Below are 14,481 nucleotides of genomic sequence, written 5' to 3'. Positions count from 1 at the left end.
CATACAGAAGGCAATCAATCAATGTGTTTCGCTCTCTTTCTTTCTCCTCTCTGCTAGAACCAGTGAACACATCCTCCAGTGAGGATTTTATTTCAAGTTTCAGTAACGGTAATAGAAAAAACAAGAAAACAAATTAAATAGTTTCTGTTTCACTTAAGCAAACAAAAATAATTATTTAGAAATTGTGATAGGACAACATTGCTGAAATAATTGAATTGCAGTAAAGCAGTAACTGAATGAATTAAAACTTAGCAAACAAAAAAGTTATTAAAAAATAAGAAAATTATACATTATTTATAAAATACATAATTCACTTAGCTATGAAACCAAAGTAATAATTAAAGAACATTCTAATATAATATATGCAGTTGCTTTTATGGTTTACCTAAGAAAGATCATTCCCATTCTAGATATTGTGGCTGGTGAGGCACAACTTAAATCATGAGTTTCAAATACAAAGTTAACATTTGGGCCAAACTGAATCCTTTCCCCGCTGGGCATAGTGAGTAGTCGATTGTCATCCAGAACCGAATTCAGAGATTCTATCCATTCAGGATCAATATCGCCATCACAGATTATCCATGAGCTGACATCTATTTTCAAACCATAAAAGTAAAGATCGAATAAAAATATATGCAATGATAATAATTAAAAAGAAGGAATAAATAATTCTCTTACTCTTTTTTTTTTTTTTTGGTTAATAGATAAATTTTTATGTTATGTATACTTTACCACAATTTAAAAATTAAACTGCAACACAAAAGGGACAAATCTCTAATGATAGTAGACTTGTTTGAGAAAAGCGGGAAGCAACCTCCTCTGCCATGACCAGCAATGTTGGAGCAAGTTTCCCCTTCCAAGTTCTCGGGTATCTGAGTCAAGAAGAAGAGGCACCCACATCTAGCTAACGTCACAGACCCCAGTAATTCTCTTACTCTTTAGAAGTGATTTCCATAAGTATTACTTTATAGTACTGAAGTTAAATATACAGAACAAAACATAGAACAAGTTGAAATTTTTTATGTAAATGTGCATTTCAAATGTGCTGGAGATCCCATGGATTATCCTGGCGCAGCTTGTCAATAACTTTATATAGCATGTGATAATATTCTATTTATCTACAAACATACAGGAATGAAATCTCACTGAAAGAAAACATGGTATGCAAGAGTTAAGTGTTTTTATTTCCTTAACCTCGTCTTTTACCATGTCATAAGAATGTATGGCCGAGACCGGTTTGGCTCAGTGGATAGAGCATTGACCTGCAGACTGAGGGGTCCCGGGTTCGATTCCTGTCAGGAGCATGTACCTTGACTGTGGGCACATCCCCAATGGGGGGTGTGCAGGAGGCAGCTGATCAATGGTTCTCTCTCATCGATGTTTCTCTCTATCCCTCTCTCTTCCTCTCTGTAAAGAATCAATAAAATATATTTTTTAAATAATAAATAAATAAGAGAATGTATGAATGCTTGTCATGTAATAGCTGTTTTATAATAGAAAATATTGAGAACCCACTCTTTAGAGAAATTTTTAAAATTCGCCACTAACTTTTTTATATATAAAAAGGTGATTTAAAAGGGAGCAGTGAGCAAGTGTGTATATAAATCTTTCCATTGGAGAAAATTTTTTTATCCATTCCTCTTAAAATGAGAGTGATTTCAAGTTGTACTTGGACCTTTAAAACAAGTCAAAGAGAAAAGTACCAACAATAAAAGTGTGAGGAAGCCCTGGCCAGGTAGTCAGTTGGGCACATTCCTAGGTTACGGTTCGATTCCCGCTCAGTGCAGATATGGGAGGCAACCAGTTAATGTTTCTCCCTCACATGGGTCTTTCTCTCTCCCTCCCCCTCTCTCCAAAATCAATAAAAACATATCCGTGGGTGAGGATTTTTTTTAAGTGTGAGAAAGAGTATAGATAATATCTGGTTTCTATTATAGTTAGTGTAATAATATTGACTACATTGAAAATGAAAAGACTATATTGAAAATCCCTTTCAATGTATTAGATTTCTAAACTTTTCACTCACTGGCTTAGAAAAACAACTATAATTAAATTATGACCTAACAAAAAGTAGGGAGTCTTCACTTGATTCTGGCCAAAAACTCTCCTAACCACCAAGCCAAAAAATGTATACCTATTTTATAACTGTAACACTATTTCATAGCAACTTAAATTTTCAAAATTATTTAAAACACTGTATTCAAACTGATGAGTTAAAGGCATTTGTAAAGATACCAATTTAATCCTAAATAAAAATTTGTCATCTTCCTTATTTATGAGGCATTATGGTATCAACTCAGCAATAAAAAATTGTGTATTTATTCAGTAAATTAATCTAGTTGTGAATTTCAACTCACAACTCAGATTACTCTGAGTTCCTATTATAATAAAGTTGCTATAGAGTATATATCAAAATTATTACATGTCTTGGGCCCCTCCAAAGTAAAATATCAATATACATCATTGAAAGGCAGTTCATGGCCCTGACTGGTGTGGCTCAGTGGCAGATCATCAGCCTTGGAAAGATGGTGGATTCGATTCCCAGTCAAGGGCGCTTATCTGGGTTGCAAGTCTGATCCCTGCCACTGTCTGGTTGCTTGTGGGAGGCAGTCAATCAATGTGTCTCTCACATCAGTGTTTCTCTCTTCTCTTCTCTTCTCTTCTCTCCCCCTCCTTCTCCTCTTCCTCCTCCTCCTCCTCCTCCTCCTCCTCCTCCTCCTCCTCCTCCTCCTTCTTCTTCTTCTTCTTCTCTCTCTCTCTCTCTCTCTCTCTCTCTCTCTCTCTCTCTCTCTCTCTCTCTTTCTCTCTCTTTCTCTTTCTCCCTCTCTCTCTTATCTCCTATACCCCCTCCCTTGAGTATTAGAAAAAAAAAAGGCAGTTCATGGTCATGTATAAGACTTGATAAGAATAGCATTATAACTAGCTCTATCATTCACTAAAATTAAGTACAGCAATGATTCACACAACAAAGACCAACCTTGAGGTTCTCGAACTACCTGGCGAGCACTATTTGTCAAAACGCCATCAGACCATTCCCTTGTATCCATGTCAATATGGCCTAATAACTGGTGTCTAGGCATAGCTTTGGGATTCATGGTATATTGTTTTACCACTTTGCCAATTTTAAAAAGTGCTGCCCTTAGCATCCTCCATAGAGTTGATTTTCCGGCTCCACTTGGACCAACAATAACAACTCCCATCCTCTGGCGTAATTGTTCGTACAATTCTAAAGCCTTCTTGATCTAATAGAAAAGAGCATGGTAAAAAATGACTCACAGTACACAATATATATTTACATCTCATTCTATAACAGTTATTGTATGTAAATTAAGCCTTCGATCTCCTCAGTGGAAGATGAAGCCTTAAATTAAACAAATATTCTTAAACAAATCTGAACATATATACAATGTGATCTTTAAACCCAGTATTTCTTTTAAAAAAGTGTTTTCTATATTATTTGACAATACATGTCTATTATGTTCTTCTCTCACTCATTCATCAAATATACTATATTTATTACTTTATTCACTTGTTCACTCATTTATAATATATCCTGTGTCCCTCTAAAAAAAAAGAGAGAAAAAAGTGTTCATTTTAAACGTGTACTTGTGCTACATAAGAAGACCTACTAAAAAGAACTGCTAAGAAATTGACAAACACTAAAATAAGTGATGAAGCTGAACATCACCATTTTATATATAACATTTATATAAAAATGAATCTATTATATGCCAGGCTCTGTAAACAGCATGAGGAATAAAATGCTGAGCAAAAACAGACATGAATCCTGCCTTTCATGGAGACTACTAGCTGATTAGGGAGAATCAATATTAATCACATACAAAATGAAACCTTAAACAAACATATATAGGGTATCCTAAAAAATGTATACACACACTTTGGATAATTATAAAACCAGAGTTTATTCAAATAAATTTCATTTTTAAAACTGAGCTGTTATAAAGTATGTACACATTTTTAAGGCACAACCTGTATAACAAGAAAGCACATAACAAGGAAAACTAATCTGGACTTAAAGATCAGGAAAGGCTTTCCTGGGCAAATAAGATTTAAGTGGAAAGATGAAAGATAAGATGAAAGATAAGGAATAGATTGATAATAAGAAATTAACTAGTTGGAAGGATCAATTTAGTATAAAATATTCTTGACGGTTACCTGATTGGGTATGATTTCATAATTGGCCTCCTCAAAGACTTGCTGTAAGGCAGCACTCAGTTCATCATATTCTACTTCTTTGAAGTCAATTCCAGGAAACACATCTTTGATCAGTGCATCAAATCGAGTGCAATCAGCAAATGTAAACTTTGACATAGTATTAAGCCTCAGTGCTTGTACCACAATATGACTTTCATTAACTAGAGAAAAAGTTTCATTTTAAAATTATTAGTTATGAAGTTAATGATGATAAAAATAGTGTTTAAGTGCCTTAATATGCACTGTTAGTAATTAAAATGATGCACTAGAATTTAGCAACATTTAAAGACCTATGTTATCATGTGATTTGGTAAGTCTACCTTATTACCTTTTGACTGCTGAAAAATAAGTACCAATAGGTAGAATCATGAACCCTTTCCCATAGAATTTAAATCCCAGGCATTTTCAGACATTAATTAATATTAAAATTATCATTTCCACTGGAATGGTACTTTACTATTTTGATATAAACCTTATAAAGTAAGGAAGTATTACTAGTTAGTCTAATTTTACATATGAGAATATTAAATCTCCAAGGGCTTAATGACTTACCAGAAAATGCACAGCAGTATTATTTTATACAGCTGGAATTTAAACCCAAACCAACTAATTCCAGATTCAGATATATCTCCAAATATGCCAATATTTCCTCCAGAGATTTTATGTACTCTGACTAAAAACTAACAAACAAAGCAAAAATCTTCTATTAGCCTTGCTCAAAACTGACTCATAAACCTATTCTTAAACCCAATGTAAATATTAAATGATTGTAAGATTCTTATTTTTTCAAGAATATCAGCTGCTGATTGATAAGAAGTATACACAGCCGTAACCAGTTTGGCTCAGTGGATAGAACGTCAGCCTGCAGACTGAAACGTCCCAGGTTCGATTCCGGTCAAGGGCATGTACCTTGGTTGCGGGCACATACCCCGCAGGGGGTGTACAAGAGGCAGCTGATCGATGATTCTCTCTCATCGATGTTTCTAACTCTCTATTCCTCTCTCTTCCTCTCTGTAAAAAAATCAATAAAATATATTTTTTAAAAAGAAGTATAAATAAAGGCAAAAAAAACTACTTTTAGTCTAGTATTTTTATAAATTGTTTAACATTTCTATGTTTAAGTATATACAAAGAGGTTTGGTTGCACTAGAGATTATTTCAAGCACTGAATAATCTCTCACAAATAAGTCATCTTTATTTACTACAAGTATAATTTTAATCTTTTTTAAAAATCACCTGAAATAGACAACTGAAAAACAGTAACTGAATTACTTCACCTGGCATATGCTCACCTAATAATATAGGTAAAGTACCTTCCTTTTTAAGGTATATACTTTAATCATTTAGAGTCCAAATAGGTAACTTCATATAATCCTTTTTCCTGTGCTGTCTTACCTTCTTCAGTGTTTCAACTTTTTAAATATTTTTTTTATTTTTCAGTTTCAGACACACAATATTAGTAGTCTCAGGTGTGCAACCAAGTGATTACACATTTTTATAACTTTCTAAGTGATGACCCAATAAATCTGACATCATTCATAGTTATTACAATATTATTGACCATATTCAGTATTCCATACTTTACATCCCCATAATTGTTCTGTAACTACCATATGTACTTCTTTACTCTGTCACCTTTTTCACCCATTCCCCTAACCCCACTTCCATCTGGTCTGGCAACCGTCAAAATGGTCTCTGTGGGGAGAAAAAAGGCAGCTAACAAGGCAGACACGTCGTGCACCTCGTCCCAGAGCCAAACTGCAAAAACAGCTAAATCAGAGAACATCCACCCGGAATTGGCAAATTGGACACAGCTAAGGAGATAATTCACAACAAGGAGGAGCAGAGGACACCTGTAGAATTGGGGGAACGGAGATCTGGGTTGGAGAGAGACACAAGACGACTGGGCCAGGAGGTGAGGAGGAAGCTGCACTGCACCAAGGCTGCATCCCTTAGCAACAAGCATTCTACTCTACTGTGAAAAGGAAAAGACGTAGGGCTACTGGTAGCTGGTGAATCTAGGTATAAGACCACAGCTGCAAAGGGCTGCACCCTGAAAAACAGCCCAAGCAGTGCAGTGCCTGAGGGGGAGAAACCTGCAGTTTTGTGGTTGTTTTCCCTTTGTTTTGTCTTTACTTTTATTCCCTAAACCCAGTACATAAGCCTTTTCAACTGCAAACACTCACCCTCAGATGTGGTGCAGATCGAGTACAGATTAGTGGCACCTGAGGAGAAGCTGTGGCAGAAAACAGGGCAGGGAGAGGAGACTAGAAATCGGGGCATTCATAACCTTCCAAACCTATATAAATGACCATTTCTCTCCTGAAGAGCTAGTCCCTCCCAGTGGGTAAGATAGCCTGCCACACCCTGCCTGCATTCTATAAATCTGAAACTATTCTAAACTAAAGCTTATTTTTAAAAATAAGACTATATTTGGAATAATAAATCAGACCTTCTTTTTTAATGCCAGTTTTCTTCAGTTGTCTAAGAAGATTTCCACTTCCTCTCAGAACTGTCTTCAAAGCTCTCAAACCCCAGTCATAATGTTGTTGAGGTGTCAAAAGTTCCCTTAAGTAAAAACAAGAAAATCATAAAGCATCAAATAGCTATCTGGAAATCTTTTTATCATCATCTCCAAAGAAATACAGAATATAACTACAAACAAATAAAAACGAGTACTGATATCCCATACATTTATATAAAAGACTCAATCACACAAAATTATCACTCAAGTAAAATGTTGATGATAAATGGTTCATACACTGGCTATCTTCTCCCCCAACACACACATACTTTTTTTTAATTTTATTTTTCAATTAAATATTACAGTCAACATCATTTTGTATTAGGTGTAAAGCATAGTGGTTAGACCATCACATGCTTTACAAATGAAATGTCCCCTCCTCTCCCCCCGATATTTTTAGTATCGATCTGGCACCATATATAGTTAATACAGTATCACTGACAGTATTCCCTATACTGTATTTTATATCCCAATAACTATTTTGTAATTACCAAACTGTATTATAAACTGGCTAGAATCCTAATGATTATACAATTATCTGTTTCCTTTATTCCTAATCAATCCTTCTAGCTCTCAATCTCTGAAATTCTAGTTGTCACTATCTTTTAAATGATATGGACTAGAATTCTCAATTACCCAAAGAAGCTAAAAGCCAGTCTCTATTACCAAAAATAAGACATAACAAAAAATATAAAAGACTCCTTCCAAAGAATACGTTTTTAGTGGTCAAATGGTAAATAAGATCAGTAAGTATCATTTAGCTGGAACACTCCAAAAAAATTTTTTCCTAAAAAAGTGAGATTAGATTTCTAATATTTATGAAAAACAAGTAGTTTAGGCCCAGATGTTTTAATTATTTAAAGTAAAATCTTTCCTGTCACACTTTAAGTACAATCATCAATATGAAAATCATTGAATAAATTAGACAAATGAGAAAAAGTCACTAATAAACATAATCAATCTTTGGAACCACAAAATTTAAAAATAAAACAGAAAAACTCACCTAGATAGATTGAAAATAGCTACCAATTTCCTGCCCAATACTTGAGCATCTTTAAAGCCTTCTGAATAGAGAATAACTTCTGCAATGAGCTCATTGTCTGGGCGAGACATGGCTACTGGCCGGAAAAGCTGTTTAAGATTATCAGGCAGTTTTTGTCTTCCTCCATATCCTTTTCCAGCAGGATTCATGGTGATAAAAATGCCAGAATTTGAATTTATTTCTACCTAGAAAATTAATTTAATATACAGGCATCAAATATCTGAAACTATAAATATAAAACATTACCAACAGAAATTTGTGATATATTTCTACACATAAATACCTTAGTAAACAAACTAACAACTAATGTGCTTATTGTCTCCTTATTCAACATATAGTAAACTCCTTAGGAATCATACTATTATACTTTATAGAGGTTCTTTATAACCAGTTTTTTTAGGCTAAAAGTTCAGATGATAACTAGTTTGAATGCCTATTCATTCATGCAGCACATGTTTACCAAAGCTTTCCTTGTGTTACAATTTGCTAAGTACCCAGAGACAATACAACTCTGAACTAAAGTCAATAATAGTTGATGCCCCTCTAACAAAGAAGCAATCATAGTGTAATAAAAGCTTTGACAGAGAAGAGCAGAATATCAGAAGAGTACCTAGTAGGGGCATTTCAACAAAGCTCAAAGAATAGAAGCTAAATGAGAATGTGTAAACTATGAATGAGCAAATATCTAGAGTAGAAAAATGGCTATAAAGGAAAGAAAAGAGAAAAAGCAGTGATTGGAACAAAAGATGAATTAAGATTGCTTAATATATAACATTGCTTAATGTTATAAATAATATAACATTATTATTTATAATATATTAAAAGAAGGAAAACAATTGATTATGTTTAAAAGCCAATGAGGAATGGGTGGAGGAAGGAAGGCAGAGGGAATAAATCCAAGAGGGTCCCTGGGAAATTGATTCCAAAGCATAGGTGGGAAGATAAGCACTAGTTGGGAGAAAGGACCACACTTTCTTAGTAAGAAGAAAGGAAAAAAAAAAAGTGGGAGAAAATAAATTTTGATAACAAAGATGTAAAAAGTTAATACTTTCTCAAGAGTTTAAGCATCATGTAAATAACATGTTAATAATTTACAACTGGTCTTACTCTCGTGGTGTACCCAGAAAAACTTGTGTTATGAATATACTATCCTATCTAATAAAAAAGTAATATGCAAGTTGGTCCAAAGGTTGTGGGTTATTATTAAGCTGATTAAAAAAGTAATATGCAAATTGACAGCACCTTCACTACATCCAAGCTATGCCCACCAGCCAATCAGGGTGAGTATGCAAATTAACCCAACCAAGATAGGTTAATATCAAGACAGTGTAGAAAGAAGCCAAGTGCTGCAGAAGGGAGTGAAGCTGTGGAGAAGCAAGCAAGTGGGGCAAGGAGAAGGAAGGGAAGCAGGCAGGATGGGGAGAAGGAGGGGAAACAGGCTGGGCAGGGGAGAGCACAGCAGGAAGCCCTATTGCAGGAATCTTCCTGCAACGGGCTACTAGTTATAGATTAGAGGATAAACACACGGTTCTTTTAACTTTCAGTGTGTTCAACATTACTATAATAGAACCTACCTCAAAGGGTAGGTGAATATGAAATGAAATAATGCACTAAAGCACTAAGCACAGTCCTAGCACAGACTGATACTCAATAAATGTTAGCAAATATTATAACTCAATTATTCTATATAGTTTGAAGATCAATGGTAGAGTGAGACCCAAAAAAAGGGAGAGAAACCTCAGAGACAATTCACAGGCAAAAAGGTTTAACACATTGGTCACAGGTTAGAAACAGGGGTAGTGCCGGGAGAAATAAAGATAGGATATTGCCTGAATATAAGTAATGCAAAGTCTTATAAAATATTTTAAATCTTTAAATTACAAACATTTTTATACCTCCTTGCCAAGCAGTTCACATACAGTTCTATGATTCTTCAAAGCATCTTGAATTGTCTGGATCTGCATAGAAACTGCTGACAGTACAGCTTCTTCCAGTCTATTGAATTCATCAAAACAACCCCAGGCCCCACACTTGACCAAACCAACAAATATTCGTCCCATTGACTTCACATCAATGCCCTTAAAAATAACAATAAAAATTATATTCACTAAAAAGCAATTGAAATCGCTGATAATAATTTAATACTTTATGTCATTTACTGAGAAGGTAATTATTTCACCCATCTATGCCTCTTTTGCTCTAAAAAGTAGAGATTAAATAGCTACTCTTTCAAACTCAGAGTGGTTTCAAAGAGTAAATAAAATAATTCAGCTGAGAGTATTCTGAAAAGTACACAAAATTAAACAATACTATTTTTGTTTTAGTTATTCTTTAAGTCAAATTACAAATCCTACACAAAATATTTTTAAATGAATTTAAAATTTTCCTTTTCTATTTACTATTCTCCTTACTAAAATCTTTTTCTAAACTCTAACATCAAATTATTTCTTTAAAATAATTCTCCTTAGAAAAGTTTTGGGACTATACTACATGTGACCTCTCTCCATTTTACTTTTCAAAAAAACAAATTTTATTTTCAAGCAATTTAAAAGCAGAGTGATTTTAAATACAACTTTGACATATAAGTACATGAAAACTAATCCAACCATATAACTAGTGCACTATTACTTAGCTGGATATTTATCGATTCTACCTCATCACAATTAAAAACTAAAACTTGTCTTCCAAGAAGTCCACCCAAAGCCTTGACCGATTCAGTTTTTCCAGTTCCAGCTGGACCATAAGGATTTCCTCCAAGTCCCATCTTCATGGCTTGAGTGAGAGTGAGGTAGCACTTGTCTGTCAGTGGAGTATACACCAGCTTGGGAGCATTACCCTACACAAGGGAAATATAAGGTTTTTATATGCATGTTCTAATTAACATTTACAAATATTAACACAGTGTGAAATTCCACTTAAAAACATAGAGGCAACAAAAAGATTAAAGTTTTTAACATAGGACAGTATCCAAAATATTTTTAATGAAAGAAGCTTTTGAAAGTGTAAACTAGAATTAAACTTAATTATTTTTAAGCATGTATTTTATTCTTTCCTCAATTAATATATTGTTAGGTTTTTCTCAACAGTCTATTGAGTTTTTTATAATAGTACAAAAACATACTTCTAAGGCAAACAAATATAAAAATATATAATAATCAAGTACAAAAAGTCATTTTGTTTTGTATTTTAGATTCATGTAAATTATTTCCTTAAATTTTATAACCTTCACATATCAGAATTACTTGGAGACCTCAAAGTGTAATTAATTTGAACAGTTTCTTATAAAACAATTTTAACTGATCATATAATTTTCAAATTCTATGCTAAATTTTAGGGAAAACAGATTCCAATTCCAGCTGCAGTTTATGGTTTTCCTTAGTTTAGGTATAGACAGATTGGGTCTCAAAATGCATTTCCTTTTTGAAAGAGCCAACTGGCAAGTCTCCTGACATATGCTTACTAACATAATTGCCAAAATTTTCTGATGATTGATTATGATAAAAATAAGGCAGAAAGAATTCAGATGCACTTATTTTTAGAAAAGGCAATATACCTTAGGTTATTTTTTCAGAAGTTGTTTTACCTTGAAAAACATAAAAACATTTACAAGTAAACCTATTATAGCATATTTAAAATTGCACAACATTGTCCTTATATAAGGAGGCACAAACCAAATCACTTCCATTGAGGTTGCCTATATTCAATTCTTTTTCCATTGAAGATATATCTCAAATTCTACATAAATGCTACCCTAAGAAAAGATACATTTAGAGAATTCAGTACAGCACTGTCATTATTTTAACTTTTTGATAAAGAGAATGATTTTTTCCAATATAACATTTTTTAATTATGATAAAACAGAAAGAAAACATTCTTGAAAGTTAATAAAAATAAATCTTTTATCCAAAAAAAAAATTCCTTTAAAGTAAGTCATTTCTAACAGAAAATAAAACATTTTGCCACAAGTCATACCTGATACTCATAAGTATACTGAAGTTCAGTATCCACCATTTGAACATAACATATATCATCACTTTTCATATAGAATCTAACTTGTTTTTTCCAAGCCCAGTCTTCAATTGTATGAACTTGAACTTGATTCAACTGTTTCACCACATCAATATTATGAATAATGTCAAGGATTAAGGCTTTAAGTTTAAGTTCCGTAATGCCAGATTCTATATACAAATAAATATAATTGGAGAAAATGTTAGCCTGTGACTTACATACTTTATGATATCTTTATGTAAATGGTAAATTCATTATATATTTGAGTGGCATAGTAATAAAGAGCATAGTAATATACATCAAATCCACCATCTGTAAGGAAATAATAATTTTGTATGTGAAAACTAACGCATCGACATCCAATAGGAAATGAATTCTGGTTCCTTATGCAAGGAGTAAGCACAGGCTGCCTTCTTTCTCTTTGAAAGGAGTTGTGAAAAACATGGACAACATGCACTGCTAACTTAGAACTCTGAAAAGTAAAAAGTCTTAGGCAAATGAGGAAGGTCAGAATTAGAAGTGCGATCAAACAAGTGGAGAATTTACCTTTTTCTTTTTGTTTCCTCCCTGTATCCCTAGGCCTGACACAGTGCAGCCTGAAAGCCAGATTGCTGTAGACAGGGAGTCTCCAGGAGCAGGAGTCTCCAGGTAGCTACAGAGCTGGCAGTTAAGACCCAGAAGTGCCTAAAACTCTGAGGGAAGGGAGCATTCCTCTGAAATCAGAGAAGCTACGATCCTGAAAGAGTAGGACAAACTGCTGCTGCTCTTTTTCTCTCTGTGTTCTCCCCTCAAGTGGCCCACATCATGAGCGTGGTCATGGAAAGTGTGGAGGAGAGTATAAAGTATATGAAACCTCAGTTTTTCTGGCCAGAGGACCAAAAGGGGGGTCCAAAGGAACCAGAAAATACTGGGAAGACCATGGAGAGAAAAGAGATTCGAAAAACGGCCCTATTAACTTGCTTAGGAATTCAGGTTCATCTCTTAACTGTGCAGGTCTCTTCTTCAACAAACCAAAGACTTTGAGAACTGGCCACTAGATGGTGCACACGTGCAGATCTATAATAGCACTATCAGAACTGACAATGGAACCACACCCACAGAAGGTTTGCTGGAACTTACAGCCTGAACCAAATATGATCAATTGTTAAATGAAAAATATCAACATTGATATTTTAATATTACACTAATCCAAGGGATTTAGACAAAATCCAGACTCTCATAACACAATTTTCAAAATGTCCAGGATACAATCCAAAATCATTCAACATGCAAAGAACAAAACAAAACAAAAAATCAATTCACATAAGAAAGGTGGAAGGAATAAAGACATTCCCAGATGAAGGAAATCTATGAGAATGCATAGACAACAAATAATACTGCTCTAAAAGAAACACTAAAGGAAGTTCTTCAAATAGAAGGAAAAATATACAAGAAGGAAACCTAGAGCATCAAGATGAAGGAAGGGTAACAGAAATGGTAAGCATCTAGGTAAATATAATAGACTATTTTTCTCTTGAGTCTTTTAAAAACATTTGATGGTTAAAGGCAAAAAATATAACATAATCTCATGAAGTTTTCAATGTATGTAGATGTAACATTAAGTCAACACCAAGATAAAAAGTGGGATATAAAGAAAACTATATGGTAAGGTTTCTGCATTTTGTTTAAGTACAATTTTAAAGTTAAGTTACTTTATATAGTTTAAGTACAATTTAAAAGTTAAGTTACTATATATAGAAACTTCTAAAGAAACCTCCAAATTATAATAGATAGCCATAAACAATAAATGAATTAAGATAGAATACCAAAAAAATGTTCAAATAACTGAAAAGTAAGCAGAAAATGGTACATTTTCCCATACCAGCACTGCCCGAATCCTCAGAACTTGTGTCGATGTCCGTATAGTGCTCTAACTTATTTACTAGTTGTGCTTCAATCTGACGAAGGCTATGATCTTGGATAGCATTTTCTACATCTTCAGTAAATTTAATCTGTTCTGCCAAGCATAATATCTATTAAATTAAGAGAAAAAATATTTTTAAGAAGTGATTTTACTTAGGAATATTTTATAAACTTTTCCCCAAATTTTCTATTGTATTGAATCTCTGTACCTGAATGCCCTTTTGGTACCTCAAATATTAACAGAGAATGCAGCCCAAGCTTACTTCTCAGAACTCATACTATCTCCCATATAGGCTTCACCTTATGTAATAGAAGCTTATGGTATTAGAAGGGATACTATCATCCCCTGACTTTCCTCATAAATGGCTTCTTTTCAACCAGTAAAATGCAAAGCTAACAGAGTATGACACATTCTATTTAATAAGAAATTAATCTGCTAGCATTCCAAATAATCTCCCATTGTATTACTGAAGTCTGCCATTTCAAATTCCAATTTTATCTTAAATTAAGAGCTGTCCTATCTTTCAGTCTAATATTCAAAAATCAGAAACTAGCTCTAGATCAATATAGATATCTTTACCTTTATATAAAACATGAGACGCTCACCCTGCTTCAGAGGCTTTCTTTAACATAGCAAGACTATTAATAAAGCAAATTATACATTTAAATATCAGTCTTTGAAAACTTATATTAAAATAGTTTGATACATTTCTTAGATGAGCAAGGTAAATCAATATCCTCCTTTAAGTTAAAACCATAATCCATCGTCATATTAAAACAGTAAACCTAT

General features: G+C 33.6%; 1 protein-coding gene across 1 annotated transcript in view; it reads right to left on the bottom strand.

Moving 5' to 3' along the window:
* The window catches only part of DYNC2H1 (dynein cytoplasmic 2 heavy chain 1), a 246,906-nt gene that overhangs the window by 177,436 nt on the left and 54,989 nt on the right, over window positions 1-14,481 (bottom strand). Inside the window, 9 exon segments of the mRNA XM_036426957.2 lie at window positions 386-593; window positions 2,978-3,242; window positions 4,177-4,376; window positions 6,668-6,783; window positions 7,743-7,966; window positions 9,677-9,859; window positions 10,435-10,617; window positions 11,754-11,959; window positions 13,651-13,801. Of these exon segments, the coding sequence (XP_036282850.2) occupies window positions 386-593; window positions 2,978-3,242; window positions 4,177-4,376; window positions 6,668-6,783; window positions 7,743-7,966; window positions 9,677-9,859; window positions 10,435-10,617; window positions 11,754-11,959; window positions 13,651-13,801 (1,736 nt within the window).

Source organism: Pipistrellus kuhlii, unplaced genomic scaffold (assembly GCF_014108245.1).
Source record: "Pipistrellus kuhlii isolate mPipKuh1 unplaced genomic scaffold, mPipKuh1.p scaffold_m20_p_9, whole genome shotgun sequence".
NCBI classification, from domain to species: Eukaryota; Metazoa; Chordata; class Mammalia; order Chiroptera; family Vespertilionidae; genus Pipistrellus; species Pipistrellus kuhlii.
The sequence above is the reverse complement of the archived record's forward strand: the minus strand, read 5'-3'. Positions and strand labels throughout refer to the sequence as shown.